General features: G+C 37.0%; 1 protein-coding gene across 1 annotated transcript; it reads right to left on the reverse strand.

Annotated features, from left to right (window-relative positions):
* Window positions 1-3084: 3084 nt before the first annotated feature.
* Window positions 3085-19669, reverse strand: NPFFR2 (neuropeptide FF receptor 2). Its single transcript, XM_034671979.1, has 3 exons — window positions 19338-19669; window positions 9475-9574; window positions 3085-4576 (listed from the first exon to the last, which is right to left on the reverse strand). The coding sequence occupies exons 1-3, from the start codon at window positions 19663-19665 to the stop codon at window positions 3727-3729; spliced, it is 1278 nt and encodes a 425-aa protein (XP_034527870.1). The 5' UTR covers window positions 19666-19669; the 3' UTR covers window positions 3085-3726.
* Between the last annotated feature and the right edge of the window lie 688 nt (window positions 19670-20357).

Consider the following 20357-nt stretch of genomic DNA (forward strand, 5'->3'; position numbering starts at 1 on the left):
CATGCCTGTGGTGTTCCTCTCTCCCGTGGACAGCCTTGCCAGTCAGTTTGATTCCCGATTGTACATCAGCCCTCCTACCTTTTTCGATGTGGCCTACTTCTCTATATTTAGGTATAGAGAGTCTGTTCTGCCAATATTTGGGCTATTTTCTGGGTTATTTACACTGATGTGGGTGTTATCTAGGTATATCCATGGGATGAGGTAAGCTTAGGATCCCCCTACTCCCTCATCTTACCCAGAAGTCAGACTCTAAAATTTTTAAAATATATTTTCAGAAATTATACTAAATAACTAATTTTAAAAACTAGTAATATAATTCCTGGCAAAGTTTTTTATCTGAAATTTTACTCATCGTAATACTTTGTATTTCACAGTAAAATCAAAAGTACCATTCTAAGTCCTTCAGTAATATATTTGCTTATGAGAAATTTTAATTGAGAAACAATCGTTCTTATCAGGGAAATGTTTTATTTATTTTATTACAATTCACAGTTACAGATCATAATGTTCTATCCTAGAGGTAATGAAGATGGTAGAGTAACAAATTCATAAGAATACTTGTTCTGATATTCAATTTACTTAAATTCAGTTATTTTTCACCTACATGTTCAGGACAACATGCTGAGCTCTAGAGATAAAAAGATTAAAAAGCTGCTCCTTTGACCTCAAAAGCCCATAGTTTAAAGAGGAAGACAAATACCTGAGAAAACACATATGCTATGTACAGAGAAGTGGTACATAGTTCTTGTCCATTTTTAGCCCACTGTCATTCCTCCAGGCTTGAGACTTTACTTTTTTTCCATTTTCACTTTAATTAGTATTTATATGTTACATATATATCAGCCTCTGTAAGTCAGTCATTATGTGATGTAGGTAAAAGCTTACACACAATATTCAGGGATTATGTATCAGGTGGAGAAACTCCCTTTACTTTTTTTTTTTAATCCAGTAAGAAATTTTTTTTTCCACCTGAATATTTGGTACAAAAGTTGCACACATGATTATTTGAAGACTAAGCACTGTTTCAAATGCTTTATGTAATGTAACTCATTTAAGGACAACCTTATGAACAGGTACTATTATCACCTCATTTTACAGACAAAGACACCAACACACAGAGGGATTAATTTGCACATATTCATGTAGGTGCTGACAAGCAGGGAACCCTTGATTTGAACCTGTCTGCCCTTCTCTAATATCTCCCATCCTAACTACCACACATACTGCCTTTGTGCCATGCTGGCCTTAACCACTGACCATGCTGATCATTGTTCCATGTTGTGATTAGAAACTGAAACACAAAACATATCTATACTGAAATTCATATAGCTTTTTATGTTCTTTGGAGTACAACTTTCTGTATAAATTCATCAAAGTTGGATTTTTCTTATTTTATGAATTTGCTTGCTGAAGTGAACTTGTGCTTAATCTGTATGTGGCATAATTCAAAGGCCATTACTCCCCCCACACACACACACCAAACTTCCTACCCAGAGGGAGGCAATGTATCACAGCACAGGCAACCAATCAGGTAAAGCTGGTGTAGCTGGCTGCTACCTAGAAGGGCATTCTCTACCTAGAATCCCTTAATGAGCTAGAGCACAAACCAGGCAGAGAGATGATTGAATGGAAAAACTGCTTAAATACTATAAAACATTTTTTTCTCCTATGAAAAATACACTTCAAATGTACCAAAGAATTAACTATAAAAAAGAAAATGAAGTGTATTTACTATGTATTTTTGCCATAACAAATTACCACAAATTTAGTGGCACAATTTCTGTCCATCTATGGACCTCTGAAACTAAAGAAGCAGGTTATTTGCTCCCAAAACACAACGGTGGCACAAGCATGGAGTAAATTATAGGCATATCTGTTCAAAAAGGGAGAAAATGGAAAGAAAAAAGGAGTCACCAATCCCAAGAAATTTTGAAATCCAGTCAGGCAAATTCCATTAGGTTTAAAGGTCTGGAAACAATGCTCTGTGGCTTGTGGCCTAGGTTGTCTTGAATAGGCTGGATGTTAACAACTCTGGTTGGGAGAACTCAAGAAAATGAGCATGGTGAAGAAAATATATCACCTTAGGTAATACCTGCATTGTCATAAGCAGACTATTGGTGGAAACACACATGTGAAAGGGGGTTGAAGTTGATAAAAGATGGGTTGATGACAGGTAAGGGTGCGGGGTTTAGTTATGAGTTTGAGGTTCTGGTATAGTCTAACAAAAATAATCTTCAACATCTACTCTACATAGTATTTTAGTAAATGAGGCCAAAGGAATGTAAGATCAAATTCTATACATAAACTTCAAAAGTTGTCCTTTCTGGTTGCAGGAAATAACACTTGTATGTTCAGATATCACAGAGCTCAATTCAGTTGAAAACTCAACAGTTATTTTCTCAAAGGACTATAATGTTGAAAAGATTTCAGCTTGAACCACATAAAGGACTGGAAAAACACAATAGGTCTAAACCAAGAGATTTATTTTTGTTTGCCAAAATATTTATTATATTTTCAAAATTTCTAGGGACTAATCTTACCCTGGAATAAAAGCTAGCATTTACAGCTGTTATCATTACATAATTGAAATATAGCAGAATTCAAGGGTTTGCAAGTCTCTTTGTAACAATGGTACTAATTTACAAATTCAGTAAGAGTGCCGGATTTAAATGTTGTGCCCAGCAGGAAATCTGGAATAATTGGTCCTGTTCTGTACAGACTTTATGGGAGTCTTATAATGATTGTTGAACATCTTTGGCTAAGCACTACAAAGGAGAGCTGTCATTCTTCTGCCAACTGCTGCATTATTAAAGAATTTGCTGCTTTATGTCAGAGATTCTATAAGAGAGGTGGTCAAATTGGGGTCCTGAGTCACCTCTGTAAGAAACCTGGGTTCAGGTAGGGCATGAATTCTATTTATAAAAATATTTTTTTTAAAGATTTATTCATTAGAGAAAGAGAGATTGAGAGAAGGGGGAGGGGGAGAAGCAGACTTCTTGCTGAGCTGGAAGCCTGACACAGGCTGGGTCTCAGGACCCCAAAATCATGACCTGAGCTGAAATCAAAAACTAATGATGCACTATATGTTGGCTAATTGAACATAAGAAAAAATAAAGTTGGATACTTAACGGACTGAGCCACACAGGCATCCCTATTTATGAAAATATTAAAAAGCCAACAATGTTATGATTTCACCAACTTTGTACTCTTTAAAGAAAAAAAATCAACCTTAAACATGAAGAAATAGTGTCTATATGCTATTTCAGTTCTTATTTCTAAGAAAGCTAAGTACATTTTAAAAGAACAAATAATTTAATTTTGTAGTCTAAAATTCCAACTCCAAAAGCAAAGATGGTATGGACAAAATGTACTCTAACGCAAAGAACTGCCCATTCATCACCATTTGGGGAAAATGGATGTCTGTGTGTTGTGTTTATTGTATACCCATAATACACATGCTTGACTCATACACAAATGGCTAAAATGGAAAAGTTCAAGCTCTGAAAATTGTTCCTAGAAAATGGATTTATCCAGGCAAATTTGTATGTGAGTGTATATTTTATATACCATAAGATTGAATATGAACATAAGACTGCTTTTTTCACTTCTGTTCAGTGAGGGCTTTCAGTACAAGTTTTCTTTAGAACATTCTCAGAAAGAATGGAAGTACAAAGCTACAGGAAGCAAGAGTATTTCTATATGTAACATACAATATAGTTAAATTCATCATACCAGCTCTTTTAAAATCTCATTGCTGGGGGTGCCTTCCCCTAATTCTTCCATCATCAATTCTTGTTTGGGTTTTTCAGCACTTTTCCTACAAGCCAAATTTTCCTCATGTGCATTTTGAATGGTAGGTCCCTGGGTTAACTGAGGAGATGTATTTATGATCACATTGTCTTTAACTCTTAGGGTGTAGGTTTCCTTGGGCTTTGCTCTTTTTTGGCAGAGCTGGAGATGAAAAGCATCTTGGAAAGCACGGTGAAAATTCTCATTGAAGAAACCATAAATGATGGGATTGACACTGCTGTTGCAAAAGGCCAGCCAGTGTGCGAAAGGGTAGATGTAGATGTTGATGACCCGCAGTTCATTTGGAGACAGGTCAGCATAGTCTGAGAGCATCATCAGCGTCCACAGAGGCAGCCAGGAGAGAATAAAAAGCAGGGCCACAATCGAGAGCATCTTAATGACCTTCTGCTTCTTCTTGGACACCATGTGCCACTGTTCCTGGTTCTGTTTGCCTGTGTGGGGCACTGTCATCTTGAAGAGTGAAATTCCAATCCTTCCATACATGATGACAATGAGGGACAGGGGAACGAGGTAGATGTTGGCCAACAGCACAGTGGTGTAGATCTTTCTCATTTCCTGATTTGGCCAGTCTTCCCGGCACCAGTAGACTGGACTGGTTTTATTCTGAGAGCCGAGTTTCACTTGGTAATATTTTTCTTCTTGTACATGTAACATTATCGCAGATGGTGACATAATGGCAATGGCCAGGACCCAGATGACCACAATAATGACAAATGCTGTCTTGATAGTGAGCTTTGGCTTAAAAGGGTAGACAACACACCGGAACCTGCAATTAAAGGCAAGTATTAATGGAGCACTGCCTTATAACTTCTGATCAAGTTGTGAATTAAATTTAATTCTCCCACTCATGTTCCCCACAAAAACATAAAAGTTACCATTAGCAATAGAGAGGCATGCATTGATATTTTTTGTGACTGATATAAATTTCAACTCAAAATATGAACGAGTATCAGACACTGTATTAGTCACTATTAAAGTGACCATGGTAACTAGCGTATATTGAACACGAATATTTAGTATTCTGTTCCAGACTCTTTTTAATTGGTTTGCATTAATTGTCTCTTTAAACGTCCCCACTTAAAAGATGGCAAAATAGGCTTAGAGAAAGTAAAAAAAAAAAAATCTTGCCCACAACTACACATGATATTAACACAGATAGTTTGTCTCCAGAGTCCATATTGTTAAACTCTCCTTCATCACCTTCCGTGCTCCCTTCCCATGTCATCTTTGTACTTGGCCAACTGAACATTAGCAAGCATGACATAAACAGAAGCTTGAGTGATGACACAGAGGCAACCATCCAAACCATAGACTCTTGAGAAATGCTTAAGCATTTTTGTTTCAAGCCACTAAGTGTTTTGGTGGCATGATTCACAACTCTAATAGTCTGAGAGTTTCCATTACGAGTTCTGATTACATGCCTTCCAGACATTCTATGTCCTCTGGTGAGCATGGAAATTCAAGGTCAGTATATAGCATAACTCTGATTTCATTTCACTGCAATTTCGCTATTGTGAGTTTTGGTGTTATTCATACTATGATAATTATAATCATACCATATACAACTATATCATATTTTTCAAAGTACTATCACCTGTTTAATCTTGGTCGATCTGCAGAGAACTTAAAGCTTTTAGTGGCTCAGCAGCAGCTCCATGTTAATTTATCTGACATATCTTCATATACTAATTAACTTGAACATTGATTGCTCTGTTGTCCTTTGTTGCATGTGTAAAGTCTGCTGCCTTAACCTCCAAGTTTTCTTTTAGTCTTCTAATTAATGAGTCTCCCCATCTACTCACCTTTAAATTATGGGTAACTTCATAGGCACAATTCTAGGTATCTTTTTCTTTTTGTAAAGCAACTATTGGGGCTTCAAATATTTTTTCATTTATTAAACAAAGATAAACATGATAGAAAATGCTCTCTGCCAGGAAATAGTCAATGAAAATATTGTGCAATTATGCTAAAATCATGCTAGAGTTTAGACTTGGCAACTGCATTCGTCAGGGCTCTCTAGGGAAACAGAGCCAACAGTATGTATAAATATATAGAAAGATATATTTTAAGGGATTGGCTCATGCAGTTATGGAAGCTGAGAAGTCCTAAGATCTGCAGTTGGCAAAATGGAGACACAGGAGAGCCAGTGGTATGGTTCCAGTTCAAATCTGAGGGCTTGAGAGCAGGACAACCACTGATAAAAGTTCCAGTCTAAAAGCTATCAGGCTCAAACCACAGAAGTGCTGATGTTGTAGTTCAAGTCTGGAGACAGAAAAAGTCAGGCAGGAGGAGTTCTCTCTTACTTGCAGAAAGGTCAGCCTTTTTGTTTGTATTTGGGCCTTCAACTGATTGCCCTCCCTGATTTGTGTGGCCCTTATTCAGTCTTTTACTCAGCCTATTGATTCAAATGTTAATCTCACCAAACACACCCAGAATAATGTTTGACCAAATATCTGGGCACCCCGTGGCACAGTCAAGTTCACATATAAAATTAACTGCCACAACCAGTTAAGGGAAAAACAAAACAAAACAAAACAAACCTCAGCACTCCATTTATTTCAAGCAATGGGGGATGGTGCCTTGTTCAGGACCAGTGAGCGCCCAGAACTGAGGGGATTTGAAGAGCGACCAGAAAGAGGTTGGAGAGAGAAGGAAGGTTCAAGGATAAATCAAGGATTTCCACTTAGATTGGGTGTGTGATCCTGCCATTCCCTGACTGGGGAAAATGAGAAAAGGAGCTTTTTGTTTAGTGTTTTTGTGGAGGACTGGTAGGGAAAAAAGTTCAATTCTGGGTCTGTTTATTTTGAGGTGCTTGTTGTTGGATGTGCAGGTGAAGTTATTCAGAAACATAAATATGAAATTTAAGAAAAAGGCAATCTGGAGAAATAGGTTTGGGAGATTTTTTTTTTTTTTGTAGTTTGGCTTCCTCCAAGAGCTGATCCTGAGAAAGGCATTTGGATGCCAGTAGTTCAGATAGAGATGAAGGTGTGGTGGTTTTAAAACACGTCTAATTCTTGAACATGCCTTCCACAGTCCATTGAGTGGACTTTGTGACTCACTTCTAATATATAGGATGCAGAAGGGACACTACATGACTTTCACTGGCACGCTCTCTTAGGACACACATGCCTTGCTTGGACTGACATGAGAAGTTCAGCTACCTTGAGGCTGCCGTGCTGTGGAGCCCCCATAGGGCCTGAGAAGCCCCAGTTCCGTCTATTAGCTGTTCAAGTCTTCCCAGTCTGGGCACCAACCCAAGGGAAGGCTTGATTCCTGGTCTGAGCACTCCCTCTCTGATGCCAAGTGGAGCAGAGACAGGTACACATTCTCGCTCAGTGAAGCTGCCCTCATCATAGATTCATGAGCATCACGAGCTGCTACAGTGTTTTGGGAGGTGACTTGTTCTGTTGCAACAGATAACTGGAACTAGAGAACTGCTACACGGATGGGAAGGCAGAGACCAAAGGGTGCGTCACAGCGGGTGACCATAGCTTCATCACTTTTTAAAAGACCTAAAACATGGCAGAGAGAGAGGAAAAATTTTTGGTAGGTCTATTCAATCCTAATCCTGTTCCATTTTCCTTAGAAATCCTAAAGTTGCTGTATATCCTTCCTGTCAATTTTTTATGCTTTGACACTGTTAGTCTGCATTTGCAACATTTTAAACTCCCTATTATGGCACCGTATTATATGTATCTTTGTATTGCTTTGCGATCGTATGCTTTCGAAATTTATGCATTTTGGTACACATTGACCTAGTTAATTGATTTTAGCCAACATACAGTTATCCATGGACTAAATACAGCACAATATTATTTTAACCTTTTTAAAAAGAAATCTCTGTTTAGGAGGCATACTAGAAACAGTGAAAGAGAAATTTAGGGATATTTAATACTAAGTGTAATTTGAAAGTAAACCTGATAAGCTTAAGATTCAAGTAGAAAATGCAAAGGATATTTTTTATTCACTGCAGAGATAACGAATTTAAAATTAAGGTATAAACATTCACAACAAAATAAGTATTAGTATAAATTATGCAAAAAATTATTTAGTATAATATTAGTAACAGGATGTAGTAAATTTAAAATTAATTTTAAATGTAAAAAGATAAAATTTTACTGTAAAAAGATATCTTTGGCATTTGCTGGTTAGCATATATTATAAATTCTATTCTCTTTACATGGAAACCAAGAAGCTAGATCTATAAGATGGGTTCTTAGAAATAGATTAATATTGAAAATAGAATCTACCAAGTTGTTTTTTAGGTCATTGTTCAGTTTCCCTCTTAAATCTCTCTTAATTGCCATTGCCACTGCCTTACAAAAGCTTAACTGTTCTTCCTTTCTCCAATCTTATACAACCCCAAATCCTTTCTGTTTTTCTAAAATGAAAATCTAGTCATTATTCCTCTGTATAAAAGACTGCAGTAGCTCCTTGCTGTCTTCAGGACAAATGGAAGACAGGCCCATAGAAAACCCACTTGCCTCTTTCTATGACCTAATGTGTCATTCCACCCTCCCATGTTCTAGCTGGCCTGCCTCTCTGCACTTCTCTTGATAAGTATCCTCCTATTTCAAGTGCTATATATATATATACATCCCTGTCTTAACAGATACTCTTTCCTCTGTTTCTTCCCAAGGTTAAGTTCTAAATTTTAAGGGATCAGATATGACCTCTTCTGTGAACCCAATACTCTCTGTCCTAGACGTAACTTGATTGCTTTCTCCTTTGTACAGCTATATTAGAGAGTATTATTTGTTAATGTGTCTGTCTACCTCTACCAGAGTGTGGACTTCTTCAGGTAGCACTTGATCTAATTTGGTTTATTTTCTATTTTTTTTTAAGATTTTATTTATTCATTTGAGAGGGAGAAGCAGATTCCCTACTGGTCTGGGAACCCAATGTTGGGCTCAATCCCAGGACCTGGAGATCATGACCTGAGCCATCCAGGCACCCCTGTCTAATTTGTTTTAGATGATATACAGCCCAGCCCAGTACATGCGCACCACAACACTATGTATAAATGAATGTATTAGTAAATTTTCTCTTAAAATCTGGACAAAATTTCAGATTTATTTCACCACACTTCCACCATTAGAAAATTCAAGATTCTAGTGAAAAATAGTATAGCTATGATGTTATGGACTTTATGTTTGTGTCACCCCAATATTCATACCTTGAATAAGGGTTAGGGTTTTAACCCTGATTGGATGGTAGTTGGTGGTAATTAGATTCAGATGAGATCAAGAGGGTGGTGTCCTCATGAGGGGATTAGTGACCTTTTAAAAAGAGGAGGTTAGAGCTCTTGGTGCCACAGAGAAGATGGCCTTCTGCAAATCAGAAAAAGTTCTCTCTAACCAACACAGAGGCTACTGGCATCATGACCTTGGACTGCCCAGCCTCCAGAACTTGAGAAATTTCTGTTTTTCAGACATGCAGTCTATGGTATCTTGTTATAGCAGCCCAAACTAAGATACATATTATCCCTAATTATTTAATTTTAAAAATGGAAATTTTAGTAGTTTTATTTTATTATGGAGTCTTTAGCAGATATATGCCATGCTCTTAGAAGAGTCGATATTATAGATGTAATTTTGGGCAGATAAAACCAAATTTAGTAAATTATACATTTTTCACTGGATTCAGATTTTAGTGCTGACTTACCTATCCACAGCTATCGCAACTAAAGTAAAAACCGAAGCCGCAACTGATATTCCCTGGATGAATCCACTGATCTTGCACATTGTGCTTCCAAAGGGCCATCCTGAAAGGGATGTGAAACAGTCTTTGAACAGATCATATATTTTTATTTAAAATTTCACCAAAAATATGAACAGAAAAGCACGAAATCAAGACTGATACAACTAAATAATATCCAGGAAACAATCATCATTTTCCATTATTTTCATTAATATGTCCAGAGCTCTTTTTCTAGTATACTAATAATAATGTCAAAACTTAATACACTAGTTATAACATTTTAGGCACTGTAGTAAGTGCTTTGTATCTATTAACTTATCTAATTCCCCAAACAGCCTTTTGAGGGCTTTATTCTCCTCCTCCTGATATAGACTGGTAATAAATACACAAATATCACATTCCCTGTGTAAATATCGCATATGTAGGGTGCCAGGTGTATGGTTCCAGAGCCTAAACTATTAACCCTTATGCAATAAAGCCCTTTAAATGAATAAGACAGGAAGAATATTTTGGTTTTATAATTTGGAAATATACCCCATAAATTATGAATTATAAGGAACAGGAGACACCTGTAGAATAAATACGATTAGTATTTATTCATATATAATGTAATGAGACAATTTACCTCAGAGGTACATTGTTATAGAGTGAATGTTTGTGCCCCCCCCCTCAAATTCATAGATTGAAACCTTAAGCCCTAATGTATTTGGAGGAGGGGCCTCTGGAAAGTAAATATATTTAGATAATGCCACATGGGTGGTGCCCACATGATCGGTTTAGTGCCATTAGAAGAAGAGAGAGAGCTTTCCTTTCCATGAAGATGCACTGAGAAAAGGCCATGCAAGCACACAGCAAGAAGGTGGCTGTCTATAAACCAAAAAAAAGGACCCTCACCAAGTCCTGACCATGCTATCACCCTGATCTCAGACTTCTAGCCTCTGAAATAGTAAGAAAATAAAGGTCTGTTGTTTAAGCCACCTAGTCTGCAGTATTTTGTTATAGCAGCCTGAGCTAATTAAAACATAGAGAATAAAGAGCACTTTGCAAGAACAAAAGCAGTCTATTTGAATTACTTCCTAATCAAACCTCATTTACTGTAATGTTTATAAAAGAAATATAACAGGTTGATATAACCACCCTTCTGCTATTATAGGAAAGTAATATTCTTCCACTAGTAACTATTCTAGTTACCAAAAGATAAATTTTAAGAATCTGAGAAATGTGCAACATTTTTAAAAAGATCATGCAATTTATTTTTAAAAAGTATTTTTACCTAATTTAAAATATTCCCCCAAATCTATATAATCCAAGTATATCTAAAAAAAAATTTTGTCATCTATCCAGACCATATTAAAATAAATTCTTGAGTGACTCTACTGAATAGAAACCAAGAGAGAGCATGTTTTCCCAGTCCTAAAATTATTTGGCTGTTACAATATTAAACAAAAGGGCAAAAGGGAGTGTGAATAGCCTTTAGTCAAAAATAACGAATTAAGCATATGATTTATCTCACCTCCCTCACTAAATTCCACTAAAATGAAAGCACCAGAAAAAAGAGAACTCGAATAGAAAGAATGTGAAGCTAGGAAAATAACACAATTGGCTGAATTATGAATAAATGTAACCAGATGCCACTTGCTTTTCCTCTGGCCAGCAGAAGGATGGAAGTTACTCTCTGAGGAAATGGAAGCACAAGGGCTCTAGACTCTGAGTCACCAGGTGCAATTGGAGTGGGCACGACAATGACGCACAAGGATTAAGTAAAAATATATGCTCTGCATGCAATACTGTTGCCCAGAGACCCACTGAGCTCTGGAATATAGCAGCCAGTCTTATGATTCCTATGGCAGTAGATCAGAGAATTTCCTTCTGGGGAATGTGATCCTTCCAAGAACACTGATGTGCAGATTTTGACAGTTGTGGATTTCCCAATGAATGGCCCAAACTAATGAAGCTGAGAGTGGGCCTAACCTCAAACCTAAGGCACACAGAAGTCTAAGACAGACACACTGTGTCTCACTTTGAAACACAAGCAGCTAAGTAGTGATTGACATAAGGGAAACCTCAAATATAGAAGTGACTATAACAAATAGGAAAAAAGAAACTTAGAAAACCAACATAAATCAGGTAGATGAAAATAACCAGATGTATCAAGAAAAAAAGGAGAAAGGACACAAATAAAATCACAAATGAGAAAAACAACCAACACCACAGAAATATAAAAAAGTTATAAGAGAATATTATGAAAGACTATATGGCAACAAATTAGACAACCTAGAAGAAATGGATAAATTCCTCAAAACATATAACCTACCAAAATTGAAACAGGAAGAAATAGAAAATTTGAACAGACCAGTTACCAGCAAAGAAATTGAATCAGTAATCACAAAACTCCCAAAAGGGTCCAGAACCAGATGGCTTCAAGGTGAATTCTACAAAACATTTAAAGAAGAGTTAATATCTAGTCTCCTCAAACTATTCCAAAAAATAGAAAAGGAAGGAAAACTTCCAAATTCATTGTATGGGGCCAGCATTAACCTAATACCAAAACCCGATAAAGACACCATAAAAAAAGAGAACTCTAGCCAGTATGTCTGATGAACACAGATGCAAAAATCCTCAACAAAATACTAGCAAACTGAATCAAATAATCCATTAAAAAAATGATTCACCACAACCAAGTGGGATTTATTGCTAGGTTGCAAGTGCGGTTCAATATTCACAAATCAATCAACATGATATATCACATAAATAGGAAAAAGAATAAAAACCATATCATTTCAAGAGTGGCAGAAAAAGCATTTGACAAGAGTCAATATCCGTTCATGGTAACAACCTTCAGCAAAGTAGGTTTAGGGGAAACACACCTCAACATAACAAAGGCCATATATGAAAAGCCCACAGCTAATATCATCCTTAATGAGGAAAAACTGAGAGCTCTTCTCCTAAGATCAGGAATAAGAGAAGGATGTCCACTCTCACCACTTTCATTCAACATAGTACCATAAATCCTAGCCACAGCAATCAGACAAGACAAATAAATAAAAGACATCCAAATCAGTAAGGAAGAAGTAAAACTTTCACCATTTGCAGATGACCTGATACTCTATACTGAAAATCTGAAAGACTGCCAAAAAACTGCTAGAACTGATACAAGAATTCAGTAAAGGATACAAAATCAACATACAGAAATTTGTTGCATTTCTATACACTAGTACTGAAGCAGTAGAAAGAGAAATTAAGAAAACAATCCCATTTACAATTGCAGCACAAATAATAAGATACCTAGGAAGAAACCAAAGAGGTGAAAGACCTGTACTCTGAAAACCATAAAACACTGATGAAAGAAATTGAAGATGACACAGAGAAATGGAAAGACATTCCATGCTCCTGGATTGGAAGAATGAATATTGTTAAAATGTCTATACTCCCAATCCTTATCAAAATACAAACAGCATTTTAAACAGAACTAGAACAAACAATCCTAAAATTTGTATGGATCCACAAAAGACCCCAAATAACCAAAGCAATCTTGACAAAGAAATGCAAAGATGAAGGCATCACAATTCTGGACTTCAAGTTATATTACAAAGCTGTAGTAATCAAAATAGTGTGGTATTGACACAAAGATAGACACATAGATCAATGAAACAAAATAGAAAACCCAGAAATAAACCCACAATTGTATGGTCTGTTAATCTTCAACAAAGGAGGAAAGAATATCCAGTGGGAAAAAGACAGTCTCTTCAACAAATAGTGTTGGGAAAACTGGGCCACTTTCTTATACCATACACAAAGATAAACTTGAAATGGATTAAAGACTTGAAATCATTAAAATCCTAGAAGAGAACACAGGCAGTAACTTCTCTGATATCATAGCAACTTTTTTCTAGATATGTCTTCTGAGGCAAAGGAAACAAACAAACAATTGGGACTTTATCAAAATAAAAAGCTTTGGCACAGTGAAGGAAACAATCAACAAAACTAAAAGGCAACCTATGTGATTGGAGAAGGTATATAAAGAACTTAAGAGCTTAACACCCAAAAAACCAAATAACCCCATTAAAAAACGGTCAGAAGACATGAACAGACATCTCTCCAATGAAAACATACAGGTGGCCAATAGGCATATGAAAAGATGCTCATCAGCATTACCATCAGGAAGACAGCCCAAGTGTCCATTGATTGATGAATGGATAAAGAAGATGTGGTGTGTGTGTGTGTGTATATATATATATATATATATATATATGATAGGTGGATAGATATAAAGATGTGTTATGTGTGTATACACACACACACATATATATATGCAATGAGGTAGATACATATGCTATGTGGTATATGTATATGTGGTATATATGCAATGTGGTATATATATGTGATGTATATATAGATATGCAAAATGCTATGTGTGTATATATATATATGCAATGTGATGCATATATATAATATATATATGCAATGTAGTGTATATATATATGCAATGTGGTGTCTATATATGCAAAGTGGTGTATGTATATCTATCTATATGCATGCAACGGAATATCATTCAGCCACAAAAAAGAATGAAATCTTGCCATTTGCAACTACTTGGGTGGTCCTAGAGAGTATAATGCTAAGCGAAGTATGCCTGTCAGAGAAAGACAAATACCATATGATTTCACTTCTATGTGGAATTTTAAAAACAAAACAAGCTAGCATAGGAAAAAAGAAAGACAAACTGAGAAACAGAGTCTTAACTGTAGAGAACAAACTGATGGTCATCAGAGGGGAGGTGGGTGGGAGGATGGGTTAAGTAGGTGATGGGAATTAAGAAGTGCACTCGGCATCACGAGCACCACGTAATGTGTGTAATTCTTGACTCACTGTATTGTACACCTGAAAGTAATATAACACTTAACTGGAATCAAAATAAAAACAAATCTTAGATACGTTTTATCGATGAAATGTGCATGATAGTATAAGAAACATGCAGAAAATAAAAATAGCTCAAAGACTTTAAAATATGACAACATAGAACTCAATATAATGTCTAGATGAGAAAATCTTTGAAAATGGAAAAATAAGGAACAGAAAATGAAAAAGATTTAAAAAAACAGCAACCCAGAACCTCCAATATCTAATAGGAATTGAAAAAAGTAAAATGGAGGAGAATTATACAAGAAAATTTCCCAGGATTAAGAGGCATTCTATTTTTGATTGAAAGGACCTGCTTTGTGTCCAACACAATAAGTGAAAAATAAAAAGACTTTTCCAAGGCATAATTGCCTGAAATTTAGAACACAAAAGATAGAAGCCCTAAGAGTTTTCAAGAGAAAAAACAAAATTCAAATCAGGATAAAAGAAGCAAGAGTCTAATGTCATTAGATTTTTTAGCAGTAATATCAGGTTTCTCAGCAGTAACAATAGAGACATCTCTGTTAAAATGTCCAGCCTTGAATACTTTATAAAACTAACTGTAATCAAATATGAGGGCAGAATAAAGATAATTGCAGACAAGATCTTTTTTCTTTTTAATCTTCATGCACACTTTCTCAGGAAGGTGATAGACGAATAAACCAAGAAAGACAGGGAATTGATCACAAAGACAGGTAGAGTCTCAGTGAAGGGACATCCCATAGCAGTAGCTGCTGAGCTCTATTCCTGAAGAGCAAGATGTCTGAATAGGAACAAAAGAGTAGAAAGTGTGGTGGTGGTGGTGGTGGTGGTGGTGTGTGGGAATCTCTAGAAAAAAGATGCAATTCACAGGTTGCCTGATTATGTTTGAAGGTATTTACAAGAAGTTAACACTCCTGGAAAAGAATTTGAGGATATATTACTTATAGGTACATAGCCCAAACAAAGCAAATCAAAATATGATGCCTTATTAAATCCAAGAAAACATTTGATAAGAAAGAAATTAATATCATAGCACTCAACATGCCTCAGCAGGGCTAAGATACATGTAAAAATAGGAATATATACTCTGCATACAGACTTAACAAAATTACAGTTACATTGGGGAAAATGAGAGGAGGCAGAGTGTGAATGTGTATTTGTATGTCTATATAGATGCATCTGATTGCATTTGTACATAATTCCAGCCAATCCTGCTTTCCCAGCTTCACATTCGGCAGGATCTGACAGTTTTTATGCATTTATGTTCTTTTGTTCTATGTCATTTTAGTGGAGCCTGGTGAGGGAAACTACCTCTTGTGGTAGGAAAGGATTAAGACAACTAAAGTACATCTGCGGTGCAAAGATAATACATGATAATGGAAACAGGTTGCTTAGAAATAGGAGAGTAACTATGGAAAATAAAGGCAAAATGCTGAGTGTGGCTGCCTCCTGCAAATGGGAATCAGGGGTAAAGAAGGGCAATAATATGTATGGAGAAGTTGAGATGATAATTTCATTATAAATATTTATAGGAGGGAGATACTGAGAGCAATTCTTACTGGCAAAATAAGTTTCTTGAGAGCAATAACAATAATTTGAGTCAATTCTTTCACTCTTTTTGCCTAGCACAGTATCTTAAAAATGTACATTCTTTGTTTTAAAAATGTACATTCTTGATAAATATTTTTTTAACGCTAGACCTCACAAAAATGCAGAATCTATGAGTAAACATGCTAGCTAGAAGAGGTACTCTTAAACTCTCCCTGGCTCCCACTCCGGGGAAAGGAAGGAAACAGAAATCAACTATAAAGAGAATTAACTTAACCAGAGACGTAAAGGACCTATATCCTAGAAACTATAGATCACTTTTGAAAGATATTGAAGGAAGACATAAAAAGATGGAAAAATATTCCATGCTCATGGATTGGAAGAATTAACATAGTTAAAATGTCCATACTACCCAGAGCAATCTACACTTTCAATGCTATCCCGATCAAAATACCGAGGACATTTTTCAAAGAACTGGAACAAATAGTCCTTAAATTTGTATGGAACCAGAAAAGGCCCCGAATCTCCAAGGAACTGTTGAAAAGGAAAAACAAAGCTGGGGGCATCACAATGCCGGATTTCGAGCTGTACTACAAAGCTGTGATCACAAAGACAGCATGGTACTGGCACAAAAACAGACACATCGACCAATGGAACAGAATAGAGAACCCAGAAATGGACCCTCGGCTCTTTGGGCAACTAATCTTTGATAAAGCAGGAAAAAACATCCGGTGGAAAAAAGACAGTCTCTTCAATAAATGGTGCTGGGAAAATTGGACAGCTACATGCAAAAGAATGAAACTTGACCACTCTCTCACACCATACACAAAAATAAACTCCAAATGGATGAAAGACCTCAATGTGAGACAGGAATCCATCAAAATTCTAGAGGAGAACATAGGCAACAACTTCTATGACATCGGCCAGAGCAACCTTTTTCACGACACATCTCCAAAGGCAAGAGAAATAAAAGATAAAATGAACTTATGGGACTTTATCAGGATAAAGAGCTTCTGCACAGCCAAGGAAACAGTCAAAAAAACTAAGAGACAGCCCACGGAATGGGAGAATATATTTGCAAAGGACACCACAGATAAAGGACTGGTATCCAAGATCTACAAAGAACTTCTCAAACTCAATACACGAGAAACAAATAAACAAATCATAAAATGGGCAGAAGATATGAACAGACACTTTTCCAATGAAGACATACAAATGGCTAACAGACACATGAAAAAATGTTCAAAATCATTAGCCATCAGGGAAATTCAAATCAAAACCACACTGAGATACCACCTTACGCCAGTTAGAATGGCAAAGATAGACAAGGCAAGAAACAACAATTGTTGGAGAGGATGTGGAGAAAGGGGATCCCTCCTACATTGTTGGTGGGAATGCAAGTTGGTACAGCCACTCTGGAAAACAGTGTGGAGGTCCCTTAAAAAGTTAAAAATTGAACTACCCTATGACCCAGCCATTGCACTACTGGGTGTTTACCCCAAAGATACAGACGTAGTAAAGAGAAGGGCCATATGCACCCCAATGTTCATAGCTGCATTGTCCACAATAGCCAAATCATGGAAGGAGCCGAGATGCCCTTCAACAGATGACTGGATTAAGAAGCTGTGGTCCATATATACAATGGAATATTACTCAGCTATCAGAAAGAACGAATTCTCAACATTTGCTGCAACATGGACGGCACTGGAGGAGATAATGCTAAGTGAAATAAGTCAAGCAGAGAAAGACAATTATCATATGATTTCTCTCATCTATGGAACATAAGAACTAGGAGGATCGGTAGGGGAAGAAAGGGATAAAGAAAAGGGGGGTAATCAGAAGGGGGAATGAAACATGAGAGACTATGGACTATGAGAAACAAACTGAAGACTTCAGAGGGGAGGGGGTGGGGGAATGGGATAGACTGGTGATGGGTAGTAAGGAGGGCACGTATTGCATGGTGCACTGGGTGTTATACGCAACTAATGAAGAATCAAACTTTACATCGGAATCTGGGGATGTACTGTATGGTGATTAACATAATATAATAAAATAAAAAAAATAATAATAAATAAAGAGAAACCTCTTATTCTTCAGTAAACCCATAATGCTATGAAAGGCTAAGAACTATGACAGGCCTCATCTGCTCTAAATATTTTTGCTATGCAATTATTGTATCATTTAAAAAATTTATTTAATTTCAATTTAATTAACATATGGTGTATTATTAGCTTCAGAGTAGAATTTAGTGATTCATCAGCTGCATGTAACACCCAGTGCTCATTACTTCAAGTGCCCTCCTTAATACCCATCACCCAGTTACCACATCCCGCTACCTACCTCCCATCATTTTTTTTCTTATATAGATTTGGAATATGAATATCTTGAATACTGTTCATTAATTAATACATTAAATACTTATTAAGCAGGTACAATGCACCAAAACGGTTCTGGGAGCTGGAGATACACTGCCCTGTACTTCTAGAGTATACACTGTAGGCAGAGAAGTGGTCATACAGGCCAGTACTCTAGGGTAGTACTCTAACCACTACAATGTGAAGTTACTTGTGTTGCATACGTACATTATCACTGATGAACTACCACTTTTTTTTAATTATGATATGTTAGTCACCATACAGTACATCATTAGTTTTTGACCACTTTTTGAGAAATCATTGGGACTGCTGCTCCATCTTCCCTCAAAAACTATTGGAAATCTCCCTCGCTAACCACAAGAGGGCCTCAATATCTGCTTGTTAGATTGAAGACACTGGATCAGTTGAAACCAGACTTACACTTCCTTGAACTTTATAGTGCATACTATTACCAATAATGTTTCTTTTTTTTTTTAAAGATTTTTTTTATTTATTCGACAGAGAGAGAGACAGCCAGCTAGAGAGGGAACACAAGCAGGGGGAGTGGGAAAGGAAGAAACAGGCTCATAGCGGAGGAGCCTGATGTGGGGCTCGATCCCATAATGCCGGGATGAAGCCCTGAGCCGAAGGCAGACGCTTAACTGCTGTGCCACCCAGGCGCCCCTACCAATAATATTTCTACCACATTATATGTGCCCTGAACTTTATCAAGCAAATTCAAAGTCTTTATAAGAAATGCTAGATCTCATTCTCTGATGACCTTCAGTGAATACTCCAAAAATGAGTTTCTACTCTTCATCTCTGTCACCTGACTTATTTTTATCCCTAATTCTTACTAATTTCTGACTACTTATACTATATCAATTTGTTTATTGTCTTTCTTCTCTAGAATGTAGACCCTATGAGGGCAGGTACCTGGAGCAATTCTTGGAACTCCATAAATATTTGCAAATGAACTGATGGCCCTGCCAGGGGACAGGCATTTCCTCCTATCATCCTTGCACTGTACACAAGTCAACGTACCTGCTATAATATTGTCCAACAGTGTGATAGGCATACAAAATATGCCAACCAGTAAATCGCTTATTGCCAGGTTCAAGATGAAGAGATTAGTGACTGTGTGCATATGTTTGTTCCTCATTACAGTAAAGCAAACCACTGTATTTCCCACCATGCACAGGAAGAAGATCAGAAAGTAGGAAATAATGAAGATGGCTGCCACTTGAGGCTGGTGAAGATAGTAGTCCACATAGGTGATATTGATATCTGAGTATAGGTGATACTTTGTGTCATTGACACTCCAAATGTCATGCCAGTTTTCTGAAGAGTTTGAGTCCCATTTCTCACTCATGATGGACCTGAACAAAGGAGAGGTAGAAAAGAAAAAGCATAATTAAAAGCCAGTAGAACATAAGTTCTGTACCTAAGTTTAAAATTCAGCATCTCTCTGTGAACAGAAGTCCATCTGTGGAGCTGTGGGATCCAGCACCGAAGGCCAAAGCTGTGGAGGAGTCGTCTCACCCACCTGTGCACTGAGTAAGAGTCAGACCAACCTCATATGGCTGTGGAACCAGCAGGAGCGCATGAACTGGCCCCAGTCCCTTCCACCACTATGCGATTAAGTCTGGACAGGGCTGAATTGGGAAGATGAGTGAGTCTCTGTAGAAGTCCAGGTTTCCTGAGGAGAGATTCAGCACTTTCTTGGAGCAAAGCCAACAAAAACCAGAAACAAGTCTGGAAGCACTGGAGAGGGGAGGGGGAACTTTGCCAGTGCCACTTTCTCAGATCTGGCCCTGATTAATAGCTAATATTGGGAGAAGAATTGATGGACTTCTTTTCATAGGAAAAAAAAGGGTTCCCGTTAATCTGTAATCTGAAAAAAAGAAGAAACCCCTGGCCCTGAATGATACTGTAAGTGTTACTAATGCATGGTGTGCCAAATGTTGCATAAGTCTCTGCTGCAGCTAACGCGTACACTGGAGGGTCTGTAATTTCGTTGGTAAAATTAAATGAAACCCAGACTTATGCAAATGATGCTCCTCC

The sequence above is a fragment of the Ailuropoda melanoleuca genome, chromosome 11 (genome assembly GCF_002007445.2).
Source record: "Ailuropoda melanoleuca isolate Jingjing chromosome 11, ASM200744v2, whole genome shotgun sequence".
Classification (NCBI taxonomy): Eukaryota; Metazoa; Chordata; class Mammalia; order Carnivora; family Ursidae; genus Ailuropoda; species Ailuropoda melanoleuca.